Source organism: Rhinatrema bivittatum, chromosome 4, assembly GCF_901001135.1.
Source record: "Rhinatrema bivittatum chromosome 4, aRhiBiv1.1, whole genome shotgun sequence".
Taxonomy (NCBI): Eukaryota; Metazoa; Chordata; class Amphibia; order Gymnophiona; family Rhinatrematidae; genus Rhinatrema; species Rhinatrema bivittatum.
Window position 1 is genome coordinate 483,067,977 of NC_042618.1, and position 20,058 is coordinate 483,088,034.

The window sequence follows — 20,058 nt, forward strand, 5'->3', positions numbered from 1 at the left end:
TTCTTTTTGCTCAATGTAAAACTTCGTTGTTTAATACTGTTCTATGTAAACCGCAAAATGTAGCGATTGTTACTGTTATATGTAAACCGGGGTGATATGTATATTATACAGGAACCTCCGGTATATAAATTATTTAAATAAATAAATAAATCTACCCACTCACCTAATCACTCACCACACAGAGCGCTATAGTGTGTTATCCACCCACTCACCTAATCACTCACCACACAGAGCGCTATAGTGTTATATACCCACTCACCTAATCACTCACCACACAGAGCGCTATAGTGTGTTATCCACCCACTCACCTAATCACTCACCACACAGAGCGCTATAGTGTTATATACCCACTCACCTAATCACTCACCACACAGAGCGCTATAGTGTGTTATCCACCCACTCACCTAATCACTCACCACACAGAGCGCTATAGTGTTATATACCCACTCACCACACAGAGCGCTATAATGTGTTATATTCACACCCACCAGGCACTTTCAGTATAGATCACTTGGAAGTGTTCATTGGTGAAGAGAAGCCCATTACTGCCACTGCAGATACTGCACCAAATTTATGGTGAGGGACAGATGAAAGACGAGGAAGGGTAGGTTCCAGGGACATTTTCTAAGCTCCTGGATAATTTCAGGAATGCTCTTGGCATGTCTTTTTGTTCATTACTGCTGTAGGGTGTTCTCCTACGCACAGCCAGTTTAAGGAGGAGCCGTCTGGCATTTTACTCAGCTGTTTAGGGACACTACTAAACCGCTTGCTGTGAACTTTTTGTCAGGGAGTGTAAGATGCTTTAATTCCGCCTGAGGTTTAGTTACTGCTATTACAAGTAGAAAGTGGCAGGTGCTGACTGTGCTATTGTACCTCTGAGCACTGCTGGTTGGGTGATTTTGGAGAATGGAGCAGTGCTTTACTTATAGTTCTGCCATTAAGAGTAAACTGGAAAATAAATAGAATAACAGAGGTAAAATGGTAGCAAGGAGCTGGAGTTATGATAGGAGACTGGAAGGTGCCAGAAAGAATGGTGAGTGCACGGGGCAATTTTCCAAGCAAAGAGTCCCCCTTACTGGCAGGATCTGCAGGACTCTGGCGTTTTCTAGCTTTATATTCTAGGAGTTAGAAATTCAGACCTGGACGTCTATATAAGTTAAGCCCTTTAAGGCTTATCCAGCTAGGGGCCAGGCTAGTTTTAGAATTAATTTGCCTGGAGGCCAGCATTTTATAACAGGAATTAACCATTGTCTGTAGGTTTTCCTGTGAGAGGAAGCTACAAGCTACGTGGACTTATTTTTCCCTGGAAGTAGTCCCTCCCGCTCTACCCCTCTGCTCACCCAGCCCCCCAAGATTACTTTTCTTATATAGTCTTACCTGGACTCCTGTTTAATTGTCTTCAGTTACTTCATCTCCCATTATATAACCGTTCCTTACAGGGCAAATAATACACACTTAAACTGGCTTTCATATTCTGCCCATTAATATTTACTGACTTCTTTTTAATACTTTAGATTTTATTTCAATACCTATTAAACATCTTTGGGGGGATTCCAAGATGGCCGCCTGTTGAGAGGCATGGGATGTCGGCGCTCCTCTCTTTCAGCTAAAATTATTACCGCTATGCCACATACTAAGAGGAAGGCAGAAATCCGGGGATCGGGGTTAACTACCCCTGGTCCAGATTCTTCGTAACCTACTATCGAGGGGTTTCTGCTCCCGGTCGCAGATACTTTAACTCCGGTGGCATCCTTGGCATCAGCCCAGGAGGAGCGGATGGACCGGTCACCGGACCTGCAGACCACCTTAAGCCCCGGAGCGCCGTTTACCCCTCCTTTTCCCCCAATGTCTCTTAATGTGGATGTTTTTCCACCGCCATGTGGACCTTCGGGTTGTAGAACGGTGGTTTTTGAAGAAGCTTCCCTTACTGCAGTTGTGACCGAGCCAGCAGCTGTTTCTGCTTCCAGTTTTGAGACCTCGGCATTTCTGGAGAGCTCCGCGCCAGGAATAGATGTGCCGCTCCCTTCCCAGGTGATAGTTTCAACTCCACGGGGGATTAATGAAGATTCTGGGGAGTCGAAACTTAAACAGGAAAACCGAGGTATGAAATCCAATTTGTTGCGCCCTGCTCTCTCAAAACCTTCCATAATTACCATGGACTCTCTCTGTTATTAGAGAAATCCATATCTTCCTTAGTGGATGTTACCTCTGCTTTACTGCTGGAAGATTTCAAACTTTGGAATCTGAAACAGTTTCTCATACGCAAAATATTTCTGCATTAGAACTTCAGGTTTCTTCTTTACAGCCAACTCAAGACTTGCTGGTTAAATCTGATTTCTCACATCTATGAAAATTGGAGAACATTGAAAATTCTATTTGTTATTTAAATTTACATGTTCTAAATTTTCCTCAGTCCAATTTAATTTCTCCAATTGATATGATTAAGAAATTTATAACTGAGATTTATTTATACATTTTTTTTTATACCGTCATTCGGTAGGTTCCATCACAACGGTTTACAACATTTGCATAAAATTTGTAATCCAGTTTCTTTTCCAACATTCATGCATAAAATACAATAAAAGAAATAAAATATAAGTAAAATTCATTGCAAACAAAAACGTGCTTCAAGTATAATAATAATTAAATTAAATAACATTAGTTAATATCAGGAATATTTATTTATTTATTTAACAGTTTTTATATAACGATGGTCGTTGGGAACATCTCATCTGTTAACAAGAAACAAAAAGCAGCAACAGGCTTTACAGTGAACATAGAACTGATGAAATTAGTAGGGGGGGATGGGAAAAGAAATTAGAGGGGGGGCAAGGGGACTAAAACTTGGAGGCAAGTGAATAGTGGGGTAGATCAAGTAACTAGAAGTAACAAGGGCATAAATTTAAGCATCAACTTTTTTACAAGAGCATACATTTAAGAATCAAATTTTACAAGGAGGAATTATATACAATATACGTTACCATGAATTATAAGAGGTTAAAATGACATATGATACTTCTGTTTAGTTACAACAGAGATTATGTTACACAAGATTATGTTACAAACGAGATTGTGTTGCAGTGGTTATAATGAACAATGGGAAGTAGGGCAATTGAAGGGGGAGTCGATATAGATAAAAGTGGTGAGGGTGTGCAGTTAGGTGTAAGCCTGTTTGAAGAGCCAAGTCTTCAGGCTCTGCTTGAATTTTTTTGGGCAAGATTCTTTGCAGAGGGAGGAGGGTAACTTGTTCCATAGAGCGGGCCTAGCTAAGGAAAATGCCCGGTCTTTGGTGGAGCAAAGCTTAGTGCATTTAGGTGATGGAGTATGTAGGGTTGCTCGGTGTTGCTTTCTGGTAGGTCTGTCAGTGTTACGGAAGGTGAGATGTTCTTTAAACCAGTGCATGTTTTGGTTGTGAAGAGATTTGTGGATGAGAGTGAGGGATTTGTAAGTGATTCTTGATTTAACGGGTAACCAGTGCAGGTGTTTGAGGACAGGGGTAATGTGGTCGTTTTTGTGGGTGTTGGTGAGGATACGAGCTGCTGCATTTTGGAGTAATTGGAGGGGTTGGATCGAGCTTTTGGGTAAGCCCAAGAGCATTGCATTGCAGTAATCAATTTTCGATAGGATGATGGCTTGGAGTATTGTACGAAAGTCATTGAGGTGTAAAAGGGGTTTAAGTTTTTTTAAGGTGTGCAATTTGAAGAAACAGTCTTTAAGTGTGGCGTTAATCATTTTAACCTCAAAAAATTCATTATCAAGGGTAATGCCGAGGCTGCGCACTTGTTGGGGGAAGGTAATGCTGGATGGAGGTGTGTTGACCAACATTAGGGGTGGTTTGATGTTGTGGGGTGAGATAAGGAGGAGCTCTGTTTTTGCCGTATTGAGCATGAGGAAGTTGTTTGCTAACAGGGTGCTGATGATAGCGAGGGCGGATTTCCAGGTCTCGATAGCTTTGAGTAGTGTGTCAGTTACGGGTATCAGGAACTGAACATCATCCGCATATATAAAATGCAGAAGGCCTAGCTTGGAGAGGAGATGGCAGAGGGGGAGGAGGTATATATTGAAAAGTGTAAAGGAGAGAGAGGAGCCTTGCGGAATGCCTTGAGTTAGAGTGGTAGGTTTAGATATGCATTTTCCAATTTGGACACTATATTGTCTATCATGCAGGTAAGATTGGAACCAGTGGAGAGCAGAACCTGAAATGCCGATGTTGGTGAGGCGTTCTATTAATATGTTGTGGTTGACAGTGTCAAAAGCAGAAGAGATATCGAGGAGTATCAGAATGTGTGAGAGACCTTTCTCTAGGCTTTTTAGGATGTGGTCGGAAATTGAAATGAGCAAGGTCTCTGTGCTTTGGTGTTTGCGAAAACCATATTGGGAAGGTAAGAGAATATTATGTTCATCCAGATAGTCTGATAATTGTCAGTTGAATGATTTTTCTAAGATTTTTGCAATGAGGGGCTGGTTGGAGATAGAGCGAATGTTGGTGAGATCGGAGGGGTCTAGGGTGGGTTGTTTTATAATGGCATGTTTAAGATTTTTAAGTACATTGCTTAGCAAGATGAATCTGTTGATGATGTTTGAGATGGGTTTAGAGATGATGTTGGGGATTTTAAGGAGAGCTTTTGTTGGAATGGTATCTGAGGGGTGAGTAGAGGGTTTGATTTTTTTTAGAATGGATTCAATTTCTAATGATTAGGTGATTTCGAATGCGGAGAGTCTAGCAGTAGTGTTGTCATAAATGGTTTCTGTGGGTGATTGTGTAGAGGGGAAACGAGACATGATGTTATCTATTTTCTTGTGGAAGTAGGAGGCTAGGTCTTCGCATTTGGCCTGGTTGTCTATGTCGGGCATGGAAGGTGGGTTGGTTTTCGTTAAGTTGCTTACTAATTCAAATAGGGCTCGAGCATTGAATTGGAGATGGTGGATTCTTTGAGAGTATAAATCTCTTTTGGTTTTATCGATTGCTACTCGATATGTGTGGAGGTAAGATCTAAACTTAGCCAGTTGTGCAGGGGTGAGGTCTTTGCACCATTGTCTTTCAAGCTTTCTAAGATTATGTTCAAGGTTTTTAGCTCTGGAGTATACCAAGGTTGTTTATTTCTTTTTAATGGGTCGATTTCACGCGATTGTGTAGAGCAGAGCTTATTGGCTATCAGACTGGTAATGTGGTTCCAGGAAGAGAGTGCCGTATCCACGTCAGTTAAGTCAAGTGTATTGAGGTCATTAGATAGGGCTGTTAAGTCTTCTTGCTTGCAACTACGTCTGTAGTGGATGGGTTTTTTGGGTTAGGTGGGAGTGGTAGTGTTCTTTATGGTACAGGTTATATCGATGCATAAGTGATCGGACCAGGGAATGGGGATGCATGAGGGAGGTTTAGTTTGGATTTGGGAATTGGTAAACATGAGATCAAGGGTGTGGCCAGCTTTGTGTGTTGGGTGTGAGATTATCTGAGTGAAGCCTAGGGCATCTAGTGAGGTTAGGAGGGAGTCGCAGGTGGACGAGATAGGTGGCGTCGACATGGAGGTTAAAATCTCCTAGGATAATTGTTGGTGCATGTATATTTATATTTTTGGAGATATATTCTATTAAGGGGGAGGGATTATTTTCAGGAAGCCCTGGGGGGGCATATACTAGGCAGATTTGAAGGTTGGATGAATGGAAAATGCTGATCTCCAGCCTGTGGGGGGGGGGGGGGGGAGATAGGTTTAAGTGTAAGTCTGAAGGCCTTTTTTGCTGCTACGAGGAGACCCCCTCCTCTTTTTTTGGGTCTGGGGATGGAGAAAATGTCCTATGTTTCTGATGGGAGTTGGTTAAGTAGAACTTTATCCGAATCCTTTAGCCATGTTTCAGTAATGGCTAGTATACCAGGACTGTCGTCCAGTAGGATGTCATTGATAAGGGCAGTTTTTTGATGATTGATTGTGCATTGAGTAGGAGGATTGTGAAAGTTGTAAGACCAATTAATTGGGTGAGTGGGGTGGTCATGATGGGGAGGAGGTTTCTCTGGTATTTGAAGGAAGATTTAGGATGGGGGTCTCGTAGTGCGAGGGCATGATGCCTAAGGGTAGGAATGAAGAATGTGTGCATGATTGTTGCACAGTGGAGAATAAAGTGAGGAATCAAACTTGGGGGGGGGGGGGCGGAAGCTGGATATAGAATAGAGTGGGGGGTGAGGGGGTGGAGGGAGGGTAGGAACTCAGAACTGATAGCAGAGAGGTGGGTTAGGTAGCAAGGCGGGCTGAGGGGGTACAGTTTATTGGATCTGAGTGAGTGGACGGAGAACAAAATAAGTCAATAGACATACAATGAGATGCAGTAGATATACAATTACAGTTACAATACCGATTGTAGGGTTACTGAGGTAAAGACAAGCAATATGACTATAGGTGCTAACACATGAGTAATACTGAGAAGTATTTGCCGTTTGTGGTGATGGCCTCTGTAACAGTGAACTTCAAAAGCAGTTAGAGGGTAAACTGAGTCTAGAGTCAGACTTTATCACAAGAGAGCTGTAAGCGGCGGTGGAGAAAGGGGGGTAAGATGAGAGCAGGAGTGGAGTTAGGGGGTCTGTGGGGTGGGTAGGAGAGAATAGGGGGCGCACAAAAGCGGTCGTACAAAGGGGCGCACTAAAGGGAAGGTTCCTCAGTCGCGCTTCTTCAGCACGAGACTCCCTGCGCGAGATGCGAGAGGGCAGATGGGCTCTATTTAGAGAGTCCTCTAGGGCCGGATGTGAGAGAGGCCAGGGGGCGGGTCAACCTCCGCGTGGGTTTTGGCTCCGGGCCTGTCGCCGTGGAGGCCGCAGGCCTTGCTGGGCTCAGACCCCGATGGTTCAGGGAAGCCGATTGCACCAAACCGGACGGGAGCGCTGGCGATCGCGAAGAGAGAGAGAAACGGCGAGTCTCTTACTTTTAAGAGCCCTCCGGTGCCAGATATGATGTTGCGGCAAGCAGGCGTTGGTAGGCCGGGCTCTCTCGCTGTACAGGTCGTTCGGAGGCTAGTCATCCTGACCCCGGTGGGTCAGTGCCGATAGCACGGGTGCCCTCATGGTGGGTTCAGGCGTGTAAGATAGGCAGGGTGGTTGCTCAAGAGTGCAGCTCAAAGGGGTGCTCTAAGGGGCAGGTCCCTTTGGCGCGCGACACCCGGCGTGCGGCGCCAGCGGTGAGTGCCCCGATTTGACGGGCCTTCCAGTCGTCTCGGGCGGAAGTCGTGTGCGCCGGGTCTGGCCTCGGATAGGCCAGTGGAGCTGGAGGGGGCGTGGTCCGTGTGGCGGTGCGGGTCGATTGGCGGTGCGGCGCGGTGCTTTCAGGGGGCCTCTTACCCCGAGCAGCAGCTTCGTTGGGGGTCTCCTACCCCGAGGATGGTCCCGGCGTAAAGGTCAAATACAATTTCTTTATAAAACAGATCAGTATTGAAATTAATAAAATAATTCAATGATAAAGTGAGTAGCTAATGCTATATGTTATAAATAATTATTTGAGCAGGTAATTAGTGATCTTTTTGCTGATAGAAGGTTAACTGAATGGTATATCAGCTGGGGGTAAATGTTAGTGAATTTCCGAGTGTGCGTTCCTGAACAGCCAGGTTTTAATCTCTCTTTTTTAAAACTTTTTACATTTTGTTGTAGGTGAACTTCAGTAGGTAGTGAGTTCCATAGTTTTGGACTTGCTAAAGAAATTGCCTCTCCCTTACTTGTGTTAATTGGGCAGTTTTTATTGAAGGAATAGATAATAGGCCTTGATTCATAGATCATACATTTCGCTGTGGGGTGTGTGTTTTTATGGCGGTGTTAAGCCAATCTGTTCTTTCTCCATAGATAAGTTTGTGAGTTATTGTTAGTATCTTATTATATTCAGCTCTAGATTTTATAGGAGGCCGGTGTAGTGATATTAAGCCTGGAGTGATGTGGTCATGCTCTTTTGTTTCTGTAAGACTTCTTGCTGCCGTATTTTGGAGAATCTGTAGCGGACGTATTGTTGTTAACGGTAATCCTAGAAGCAGGGCATTGCAGTAATCAAGGTTGGCAAAGATTAAGAGTTGAAGAATAGTTCTGAAATCATTTTGCTCCAAAAAATGGTTTTAATCGCTTTAATATTGATAATTTGTAATATCCCTCTTTGATTTGTGTTGCAGTTATGAGTTTTACAGTTTGATTAATTGTCAGCAGATCACGGGCCTGTTGTATTGGATGAATTCTTGTTTGCTTGTCCTCCAGTGTCAAGGGTGGTAATGGTTCATTGGTTGCTTTTCTTTCCAATACTCGGGCTGATACAGTAAAGCGCGGCCGTGGTTACCCGGTTTTTAACCCGCTTTGGACGCACGTTTTGGACGCGTAAGACATACCCGTGATTCAGTATCGGCTTTTATGCGTCCTTACCGCTTGCAGAAAAAGACGCATATCCCTTTCCGCCCGCCACATGTATATGACATGATAATGATCGGATTAGCTATTCCCTCCGATACAGTAACGTGCGCCCAAATTATCGCCCTGTTAACCAGCTTATTTACTGTGTCTTTAACCTGAATATTTACCGCCTACCCTGTCCCTGGTGTTAGATGGGAGCCGCGCCAGGCTAGGGTTAAACTGTACGTCTCTGAGGCTCCGGACATGGATGCCTCTACGGGCACCGGAGAGATGGGCGTCCGCTAGGTGTCCTGTGGAGACACGGACGCCTCTACGGACGCCTTAACGGAGCCTTCCTCCTGCGTCTAGTCAAACTGTACATCAGAGAATCCACAGTGTGGCATATCCATGTATGTACTGGGAAACTGGGACGTCCGGCCGGGCGCTCAAGGCAGGGGGGTCTGTAGAAAAGAACCATCCACTTACCTGGTGGAATGACATTTCAAATGACAGGTACCAGCGCACCCTGGATACTGTATAGGCGCTGTATACCGCTCTAAACAGTAAAATAAATGGTTTGCGAACGCCTACCGCTTCATGGATGCGTTTTGGACGCCACTTGGATTTCCATCTAATTTGAATACTGAATCGAGCGGTATGTGAAACAAAATATGCACGTGGCAAAGGAGCGGGCGCCTGGCACTGCCGCACTGTTTCTTACGCGTCCTTACTGTATCGACCCGACTGTGATTCCATTTTAGCCATGTTCAGAATGAGTTTCATGTGAGTTAGCAATTTTTTAACGTACGATAAATACATGGAAATCCGAATGAACTGTATTCAATGAGGGGAGAAGGGCTGATGTGCACGGAGCAGGAGAGAGACCTTGGGGTGATGGTGTCTAATGATCTGAAGTCGGCGAAACAATGCGACAAGGCGATAGCTAAAGCCAGAAGAATGCTGTGATGCATAGAGAGAGGAATATCGAGTAAGAAAAGGGAAGTGATTATCCCCTTGTACAGGTCCTTGGTGAGGCCTCACCTGGAGTACTGTGTTCAATTCTGGAGACCGTATCTACAAAGAGACAAGGACAAGATGGAAGCGGTACAGAGAAGGGCGACCAGGAAGGTGGAGGGTCTTCATCGGTTGACATACGAGGAGAGATTGAAGAATCTAAATATGTACACCCTGGAGGAAAGGAGGAGCAGGGGTGATATGATTCAAACTTTCAGATACTTGAAAGGTTTTAATGATCCAAAGGCAACAACAAACCTTTTCCGACAGAAAAAAATCAGCAGAACCAGAGGTCACGAGCTGAGGCTCCAAGGAGGAAGACTAAGAACCAATGTCAGGAAGTATTTCTTCACGGAGAGAGTGGTGGATGCCTGGAATGCCCTTCCGGAGGAAGTGGTGAAGTCCAAAACTGTGAAGCACTTCAAAGGGGCGTGGGATAAACATTGTGGATCCATCAGGTCCAGAGGAAGTGTATAAAGACCAGGTAGCAAAACACTGCACGGAGCGGCAGTAGCCACAGAGGCATTCACGGAGCGGGATGCCAGTGGCCAGTAGTTGGTGTTCCACCTTCACGGAGCAGAAGGATGGAGGGCAGCCATCTCCCAATTTAAAAAAAACAAAAAAAGAAAAAAAAAAACAGGGATGGGTTCATGGGCTATAGGTATTACCAATTATTAGGCTTATTCAATTACCAATTATTAGGCTTTTCAATATTTGATGATAGTTAATGTGACTTTCAAGGCATACTTCACTTTCAATGCATATCCAGCATAGCTCCCTGCTTCAATGACAGGGGAGAAGAAAAACTGATACTTCACACATATCCAGCATTGCCCTCTGCTTCATGGCAGAGAGCTATGCTGCCGCTTACCCAACTAATCAAACTTAATATTTCACTTGGAAGCAGCTCCATCACTGCTCTCTACATTAATGGTGGGGGAGAAAGGGAATTAGAACATAAGGTTACTAAGAGCCAAGAGAAACAGATAAGTATGAGAAAAATAAGTGTAAGGCTTGCTGGGCAGACTGGATGGACCGATTGGTCTTCTTCTGCCGTCATTTCTATGTTTCTATGTTTTATGTAACTCATCAAAGTATTACACGTGTATATTCTGATTCTGCACATTTACGCTCGGATTTGGATGCTCTTCACACACTTGATCCTGTTAGAATTTATAATTTTGACTACGGCATTTATATGTAGTTGGTATTTTGAGTGCCTCCTAATTTCAGTAGTTCTTATTTCTTCTTATAGGATTTGCTCTTGAATCCTTTCATCTAGGAATTCCCCAATATTTCTTTAATATTACAAGTGAGAGATATTGTATCGCTAAAAAAATGTTCCTTTCCTAAGAAACGATTGCTCATTATTTCCTCTCTTGTACGTTACTATAACCTGATGTGCTTGTTAATATTTTTGTGAAATTTCAATAAACATAAAGTTAAAGAAAAAAAAATCTTTTGCTAGACCCTAAATTTTACCTTACCTTATTCATAGGATTTCAAAGGATTAGTGAAAATTTCCAAAATGTCTTTTATTCAGTGCAACAACTGTGGTGCTGATGGCCCAAGAGCTATCATTTGGAGCATCAAAGGTTCTCCATTCTGCCTTCAGCTGTCTGCAATGAAAATGGAGCGCACTCATTTGAAAGAGGAATTGTCCAGGTTTTAATTAACCATCCAGTATCTCTTTCCCATCTCCCACAGAGGTTTCAGAAACCCAGGAAAAATGGTTTACAGCGAGCTCTGGTAGAACAAGACATGTGACAGACAGACATCCAATTTCCCCAAATTTGCAGCATCCTGTGCATCAACCCCCACTCCCACAGAAATGTCAGACATGAAGGATTCAGAGGGAGCTGTGAGGCAGGAGTGAGGTGGGATGGGAGGCTCTGTACATTGGTCTCAGTATTAGAAGGAGGCTGTGAGGCAGGAGTGAGGTGGGATGGGAGGCTCTGTACATTGCTCTCAGTATTAGAAGGAGGCTATGAGGCAGGAGTGAGGAGGGATGGGAGGCTCTGTACATTGCTCTCAGTATTAGAAGGGGATGTGAGGCAGGAGTGAGGTGGGATGGGAGGCTCTGTACATTGGTCTCAGTATTAGAAGGGGCTGTGAGGCAGGAGTGAGGTGGGATGGGAGGCTCCGTACATTGGTCTCAGTATTAGAAGGAGGCTGTGAGGCAGGAGTGAGGTGGGATGGGAGGCTCTGTACATTGGTCTCAGTATTAGAAGGAGGCTGTGAGGCAGGAGTGAGGTGGGATGGGAGGCTCTGTACATTGGTCTCAGTATTAGAAGGAGGCTGTGAGGCAGGAGTGAGGTGGGATGGGAGGCTCTGTACATTGCTCTCAGTATTAGAAGGAGGCTGTGAGGCAGGAGTGAGGAGGGATGGGAGGCTCTGTACATTGCTCTCAGTATTAGAAGGAGGCTGTGAGGCAGGAGTGAGGTGGGATGGGAGGCTCTGTACATTGGTCTCAGTATTAGAAGGGGCTGTGAGGCAGGAGTGAGGTGGGATGGGAGGCTCCGTACATTGGTCTCAGTATTAGAAGGAGGCTGTGAGGCAGGAGTGAGGTGGGATGGGAGGCTCTGTACATTGGTCTCAGTATTAGAAGGAGGCTGTGAGGCAGGAGTGAGGTGGGATGGGAGGCTCTGTACATTGCTCTCAGTATTAGAAGGAGGCTGTGAGGCAGGAGTGAGGAGGGATGGGAGGCTCTGTACATTGCTCTCAGTATTAGAAGGGGATGTGAGGCAGGAGTGAGGTGGGATGGGAGGCTCTGTACATTGGTCTCAGTATTAGAAGGAGGCTGTGAGGCAGGAGTGAGGTGGGATGGGAGGCTCCGTACATTGCTCTCAGTATTAGAAGGAGGCTGTGAGGCAGGAGTGAGGTGGGATGGGAGGCTCTGTACATTGGTCTCAGTATTAGAAGGAGGCTGTGAGGCAGGAGTGAGGTGGAATGGGAGGCTCCGTACATTGATCTCAGTATTAGAAGGAGGCTGTGAGGCAGGAGTGAGGTGGGATGGGAGGCTCTGTACATTGCTCTCAGTATTAGAAGGAGGCTGTGAGGCAGGAGTGAGGAGGGATGGGAGGCTCTGTACATTGCTCTCAGTATTAGAAGGGGATGTGAGGCAGGAGTGAGGTGGAATGGGAGGCTCTGTACATTGGTCTCAGTATTAGAAGGAGGCTGTGAGGCAGGAGTGAGGTGGAATGGGAGGCTCTGTACATTGGTCTCAGTATTAGAAGGAGGCTGTGAGGCAGGAGTGAGGTGGGATGGGAGGCTCTGTACATTGCTCTCAGTATTAGAAGGAGGCTGTGAGGCAGGAGTGAGGTGGGATGGGAGGCTCTGTACATTGGTCTCAGTATTAGAAGGAGGCTGTGAGGCAGGAGTGAGGTGGGATGGGAGGCTCTGTACATTGGTCTCAGTATTAGAAGGGGCTGTGAGGCAGGAGTGAGGTTCTGACTCTTTGAGGAGCGTTTTGACTCTCTCTGACTGATGCTGCCAGCTGTTCACATTCTCTAGTTCCTTCCGTGTCATTAGCAGTGAGCCTTGTGCTGTGCTGCAGAGGGTTTTGGGGGAGTAATGACAGCTACTAATTGTATTCAGCTGCCAGAAGTGTTTATCAAAGCAGTTTTCTATTTGTTAGTGTGGGAAGGATGAGGCTGTGATATAAACCTCAGCAGTGCCTTTCTGACCCTCTGCAGGGAGAAGTAAAGTGTAATTATTTCTGCATCACTGCACTCCTGGCCTTCAGTTATCCTTCTCCTGTCCCTCGCTGGCCTCTGTTTCTGTCCCTCCTGTACATAGCTATAAAAATGAACGTCCAGTCTCTGACTGCCTGACGGCTCTCTGCAGGGTAATCCCGGGGAAGGGCATGGGTGGTCTCTGACTACCTAACAGCTCTCTGCAGGGTAATCCCGGGGAAGGGCATGGGTGGCCTCTGACTGCCTGACAGCTCTCTGCAGGGTAATCCCGGGGAAGGGCATGGGTGGTCTCTGACTGCCTGACGGCTCTCTGCAGGGTAATCCCGGGGAAGGGCATGGGTGGTCTCTGACTACCTAACAGCTCTCTGCAGGGTAATCCCGGGGAAGGGCATGGGTGACCTCTGACTGCCTGACAGCTCTCTGCAGGGTAATCCCGGGGAAGGGCATGGGTGACCTCTGACTGCCTGACAGCTCTCTGCAGGGTAATCCCGGGGAAGGGCATGGGTGACCTCTGACTGCCTGACAGCTCTCTGCAGGGTAATCCCGGGGAAGGGCATGGGTGACCTCTGACTGCCTGACAGCTCTCTGCAGGGTAATCCCGGGGAAGGGCATGGGTGACCTCTGACTGTCTGACAGCTCTCTGCAGGGTAATCCCGGGGAAGGGCATGGGTGACCTCTGACTGTCTGACAGCTCTCTGCAGGGTAATCCCGGGGAAGGGCATGGGTGACCTCTGACTGCCTGACAGCTCTCTGCAGGGTAATCCCGGGGAAGGGCATGGGTGACCTCTGACTGCCTGACAGCTCTCTGCAGGGTAATCCCTGGGAAGGGCATGGGTGACCTCTGACTGCCTGACAGCTCTCTGCTGGGTAATCCCGGGGAAGGGCATGGGTGACCTCTGACTGCCTGACAGCTCTCTGCAGGGTAATCCCGGGGAAGGGCATGGGTGACCTCTGACTGCCTGACAGCTCTCTGCAGGGTAATCCCGGGGAAGGGCATGGGTGACCTCTGACTGCCTGACGGCTCTCTGCAGGGTAATCCCTGGGAAGGGCATGGGTGACCTCTGACTGCCTGACAGCTCTCTGCAGGGTAATCCCGGGGAAGGGCATGGGTGACCTCTGACTGCCTGACAGCTCTCTGCAGGGTAATCCCGGGGAAGGGCATGGGTGACCTCTGACTGCCTGACAGCTCTCTGCAGGGTAATCCCGGGGAAGGACATGAATGACCTCTGACTGCCTGACAGCTCTCTGCAGGGTAATCCCGGGGAAGGGCATGGGTGGCCTCTGACTGCCTGACAGCTCTCTGCAGGGTAATCCCGGGGAAGGGCATGGGTGGCCTCTGACTGCCTGACAGCTCTCTGCAGGGTAATCCCGGGGAAGGGCATGGGTGGCCTCTGACTGCCTGACAGCTCTCTGCAGGGTAATCCCGGGGAAGGGCATGGGTGGCCTCTGACTGCCTGACAGCTCTCTGCAGGGTAATCCCTGGGAAGGGCATGGGTGGCCTCTGACTGCCTGACGGCTCTCTGCGGGGTAATCCCGGGGAAGGGCATGGGTGGCTTCTGACTGCCTGACGGCTCTCTGCGGGGTAATCCCGGGGAAGGGCATGGGTGGCCTCTGACTGCCTGACAGCTCTCTGCAGGGTAATCCCGGGGAAGGGCATGGGTGACCTCTGACTGCCTGACAGCTCTCTGCAGGGTAATCCCGGGGAAGGGCATGGGTGGCCTCTGACTGCCTGACGGCTCTCTGCGGGGTAATCCCTGGGAAGGGCATGGGTGGCCTCTGACTGCCTGACAGCTCTCTGCAGGGTAATCCCTGGGAAGGGCATGGGTGGCCTCTGACTGCCTGACGGCTCTCTGCGGGGTAATCCCTGGGAAGGGCATGGGTGGCCTCTGACTGCCTGACAGCTCTCTGCAGGGTAATCCCAGGGAAGGGCATGGGCGGCCTTTGTGTAGCAGTGAAATCTGCTGTCGGGCCGAAAACTGGACGCTCAATTTTGCCGGCGTCCGGTTTCCGAGCCCGTGGCTGTCAGCGGGCTCGAGAACCGACACCGGCAAAATTGAGCGTCAGCTGTCAAACCCGCTGACAGCCACCGCTCCGAGCTAAAAGGAGGCGCTAGGGACGCGCTAGTTTTTACCGCCGGGCCTAATTTAAATACAGTGGCCGGGCATTCGCCCGCTCTCCCGCGGACTTTACTGTATCGGCCTGACAGTTAGTTCTTTATTATGCATCTTGAAGAGGAGCAGCAGAGGTGGCAGTAGTGAGGCAGTCTGGTAGTTGCAGTCTCAGGGCCCTCGGCAGAGGGAGCCCTTCTCACCCCTTTGGTATAGGGAGGTTCTGAAGCAGGTCTCCCAGCGAGGAGATACTGTGCATGAGACAGGCTGAGAGTTAGAGGACTCACTAGGTGTTTGCTGTTGATATGCGATTCCACCAGGTTGAAGAAGGTACAGGCACCGAGGCAGGGAGAGCAGGCCCTCGAGGAGCGAGTACCTGTTCCCTGTAAGGCACCTGAAATAAAGCAGAGGGCCCCCGAGGAGCGGGTACCCAGGTTAGCAATTACCCCGAAGGGCAGAGAGAGAGCTTCCAGCGGTAGCACGGAAGCGGCAGAGTAGCGTAGACAGGAACGGAGCGAATCCATACAAGTCCAAGTCCTTGCTAACTCACAGGTCGATACTGTAACGTGCGGTTGAAGATTTCCCATCTGTAACGTGCTGGGAGCGCACAATTCGGACGCGTAAGGCAATCCAGCGATACAGTCTCCAGTTTCACGCATCCTTAGCGCTTCTTAAAACAGACGCATAACCCTTTCCGCACGCAGCATGTATATGATATGTAAATGAACAAATTAGCTGTATAATGAAGGAATTAGCTATTCCCCTCCGATACTGTGTCGCGCGCTCCGACTATCGCTTTTTTTCCCTGCCGATTTGCCGCACGTTTAACCTGTTAGTTTACCGCCTACCCCTCCCCCTGCGTTAGAGGCAGGAGTAAGGGTAAGCGGCAAACTTTCCCCCAGCCCCCGCTCACCGGCCCTGGCCGCATCCATGGGTGCTGGTCTCCGTGGTAGCCCCAGTCCTCTCCCTCCTCCCGAAGCAAAAAAAAAGCGAAAAAAAAAAATCCAATGCGGCCCCACTTCGGCAGCCCCCCTTCAGCGGAGACGGCAGTGTAAAGCGAGACGGACCACGGCGCGAGGAGAGAGAAGACGCAACTTACTCCAGCCAGCCCTCCTCCGGACATCGGCGACGACCGCGGCTCCTGCCTCCAGCTGTCAGACAGACGTATTGCACGTGGGAAAGCGGCCCCTATGCGTGCAATTGGTTGCTCAAGACGTGACGTCACATGCCGTGACGCCAAACGTCGTGACGTCACGTCTTGAGCAGCCAATTGCACGCACAGGGGCCGTTTTCCCTCGTGCGATGCGTCTGTCTGACAGCTGGAGGCAGGAGCCGCGGTCGTCGCCGATGTCCGGAGGTGGGGGGGGCTGCAAAAGTAAGTCGCTTCGTCGCTTTAAACTGCCCCCCCTCCTCCCGGAGCAAGGCTGCTTTTCGCGCCCTGCTTCGGGAGGAGAGGAGAAGGGACTGCAGGCCCGAGCCTAGGATTGCCCGTCTCTCCCCTCGCTCTCTTGCTACTTTTTCGGTTTTGTGTTTTTTTTGCTTCGGGAGGAGGGGACAGGACTGGGGCTGCACCGGAGACCGGACGCGGCCAGGGCAGGTGAGCGGGGGCTGGGGGAAAGTTTGCCGAGCATCAGGGAACATAACTGTCCACTTCCTGGTACCTGACATTTGAAATGACAGATACCAGCGCGGCCGTGAATCGTTAGGCCCGCGAACCCAGGATACTGTATAGCGCTCTATACAGTAAAATGGGTTGCGCGGGCCTAACCTTCGCCTAACGCTTCGCAGCCGCGGCCTGCATTTGCATGCAATTTGAAGAGAGTATCGAGCGGTAGGTTAAGAGAACTGTGCGTGCGGGGAACAAGGGTGCGCCTGACACTGCCGCACTGTTTCTACCGCGGCCTCAGAGTATCGATCTGTATACGAGCTAGCAAATTAGAGTAGGTTATATACCCGAATGGCTTGAGGTCAGTAGACGGGAACGCTCCCGAGGTTCGCGCCAAGGTTGGAATAAAGACGCGGGTGATGCGCGCGCACCCTAGGAGGTACCTGAAAGGAGCAATGGCGGGAGGCAGCACCATAGCCGTTGCGGGGACGCCGGAGAGGTCGGCTTATAGACGCGGCGGTAGCCATCTTTCCTAGGTAAGCGGGAGGAGCCGTGAATAAGGTGAGGCAAACGGGGCGAAGCTGTCTAGCACCGACGGACGTATAATAGGGACAGGGCTGGCACAACATTTCAAACATAAAAAAACTCGTTATGGATGCAGAAGGTTTGGACGTACGTTACTGCATTGGGGGGGGAGGGGGGGTAATAGCTAATGGAGTCATTTAAATGAAATTTAATTGTGATTGACGCTATTTGGTATGCGCTGGTTTGCACGTGCATTACGGACGCGTTAATATATTTGTTGCATGGGGCACTCACTTCGCGTGTCCAAAACACACGTCCAAGCACAGGCTAATGGTGCCCTATCCTGAGCACATGATATTGCATTGGGCAACTGAGGAGGGCACCGTAGTGTTAACTGGGCTAAACAGCTCTGAAAATTGCCTTCTTGGTTAATTTTAAAAAGCATTTATGTGCATAAAATGTGGTTTTACTTGTGTATGTGGGCTTTTTAAAAATCACCCTGAGGGCTGTGCGTGTAACAGTATTAATTTTATTTCTTGCTTTAAAACATTTATAGGTACAGCAGAAGGGATTTTGCAAGAACTTTTAGGCAATCTTACGGGCAGAGTTGGGGCAGTGAAATCATGTACATACGTGCATTCTATTTCCCAAAGTATGCATGTAAATATAAATATACCGCACCATTTAACACAAGTGATGCATTGTCCTCTCGCACTGAGGACAAGTCTCCCAGGGCTACTGCCCAGGAGGGAAGGGTTAGGTCGGCCGTCATAGTTGGTGATTCGATCATTAGGAATGTAGATAGCTGGGTGGCTGGTGGGCGTGAGGATCGCCTGGTAACTTGCCTACCTGGTGCGAAGGTGGCGGACCTCATGCATTACCTAGATAGGATTTTAGACAGTGCTGGGGAGGAGCCGGCTGTCGTGGTACATGTGGGCACCAACGACATAGGAAAATGTGGGAGAGAGGTTCTGGAAGCCAAATTTGGGATTCTAGCCCAGGACTTTGAGGTTCATGTGACTTAAGAACATAAGAACATAAGAACATGCCATACTGGGTCAGACCAAGGGTCCATCAAGCCCAGCATCCTGTTTCCAACAGTGGCCAATCCAGGCCATAAGAACCTGGCAAGTACCCAAACACTAAGTCTATCCCATGTAACCATTGCTAATGGCAGTGGCTATTCTCTAAGTGAACTTAATAGCAGGTAATGGACTTCTCCTCCAAGAACTTATCCAATCCTTTTTTAAACACAGCTACACTAACTGCACTAACCACATCCTCTGGCAACAAATTCCAGAGTTTAATTGTGCGTTGAGTAAAAAAGAACTTTCTCCGATTAGTTTTAAATGTGCCACATGCTAACTTCATGGAGTGCCCCCTAGTCTTTCTATTATCTGAAAGAGTAAATAACCGATTCACATCTACCCGTTCTAGACCTCTCATGATTTTAAACACCTCTATCATATCCCCCCTCAGCTGTCTCTTCTCCAAGCTGAAAAGTCCTAACCTCTTCAGCCTTTCCTCATAGGGGAGCTGTTCCATCCCCTTATCATTTTGGTCGCCCTTCTCTGTACCTTCTCCATCGCAATTATATCTTTTTTGAGATGCGGCGACCAGAATTGTACACAGTATTCAAGGTGCGGTCTCACCATGGAGCGATACAGAGGCATTATGACATTTTCTGTTTTATTCACCATTCCCTTTCTAATAATTCCCAACATTCTGTTTGCTTTTTTGACTGCCGCAGCACACTGCACCGACGATTTCAATGTGTTATCCACTATGACGCCTAGATCTCTTTCTTGGGTTGTAGCACCTAATATGGAACCCAACATCATGTAATTATAGCATGGATTATTTTTCCCTATATGCATCACCTTGCACTTATCCACATTAAATTTCATCTGCCATTTGGATGCCCAATTTTCCAGTCTCACAAGGTCTTCCTGCAATTTATCACAATCTGCTTGTGATTTAACTACTCTGAACAATTTTGTTCCATCTGCAAATTTGATTATCTCACTCGTCGTATTTCTTTCCAGATCATTTATAAATATATTGAAAAGTAAGGGTCCTAATACAGATCCCTGAGGCACTCCACTGTCCACTCCCTTCCACTGAGAAAATTGCCCATTTAATCCTACTCTCTGTTTCCTGTCTTTTAGCCAGTTTGTAATCCACGAAAGGACATCGCCACCTATCCCATGACTTTTTACTTTTCCTAGAAGCCTCTCATGAGGGACTTTGTCAAACGCCTTCTGAAAATCCAAGTATACTATATGTACCGGTTCACCTTTATCCACATGTTTATTAACTCCTTCAAAAAAGTGAAGCAGATTTGTGAGGCAAGACTTGCCCTGGGTAAAGCCATGCTGACTTTGTTCCATTAAATCATGTCTTTCTATATGTTCTGTGATTTTGATGTTTAGAACACTTTCCACTAATTTTCCTGGCACTGAAGTCAGGCTAACCGGTCTGTAGTTTCCCGGATCGCCCCTGGAGCCCTTTTTAAATATTGGGGTTACATTTGCTATCCTCCAGTCTTCAGGTACAATGGTATCAAACCATAGCAACTGATGCTCAGTTGGGCACCTACTTGGGCATCAGAGACACTGTCTTCATGTCTGAGTCCCGTATTGTCCTTCCCCTCATGAGAAGGTCACTGTCTCTGCTGTCCCTCTACTTCTTGTTGATTCCCCAGAAGATGATTCTTCAGTACACATCCAGCAGATTAAAATCCCTAACCAACACCTCCTCTCCCTT

General features: G+C 47.9%; 1 protein-coding gene across 1 annotated transcript in view; it reads left to right on the forward strand.

The window, feature by feature from the left end:
• The first annotated feature begins 1,634 nt into the window (after window positions 1-1,634).
• PTPRO (protein tyrosine phosphatase receptor type O) overlaps window positions 1,635-20,058 on the forward strand; it is a 187,256-nt gene continuing 168,832 nt past the window's right edge. Inside the window, exon 1 of the mRNA XM_029597366.1 lies at window positions 1,635-2,101. Coding sequence (XP_029453226.1) covers window positions 2,060-2,101 — 42 coding nt within the window. The 5' untranslated portion in view covers window positions 1,635-2,059. The remainder of the gene's footprint in view (window positions 2,102-20,058) is intronic.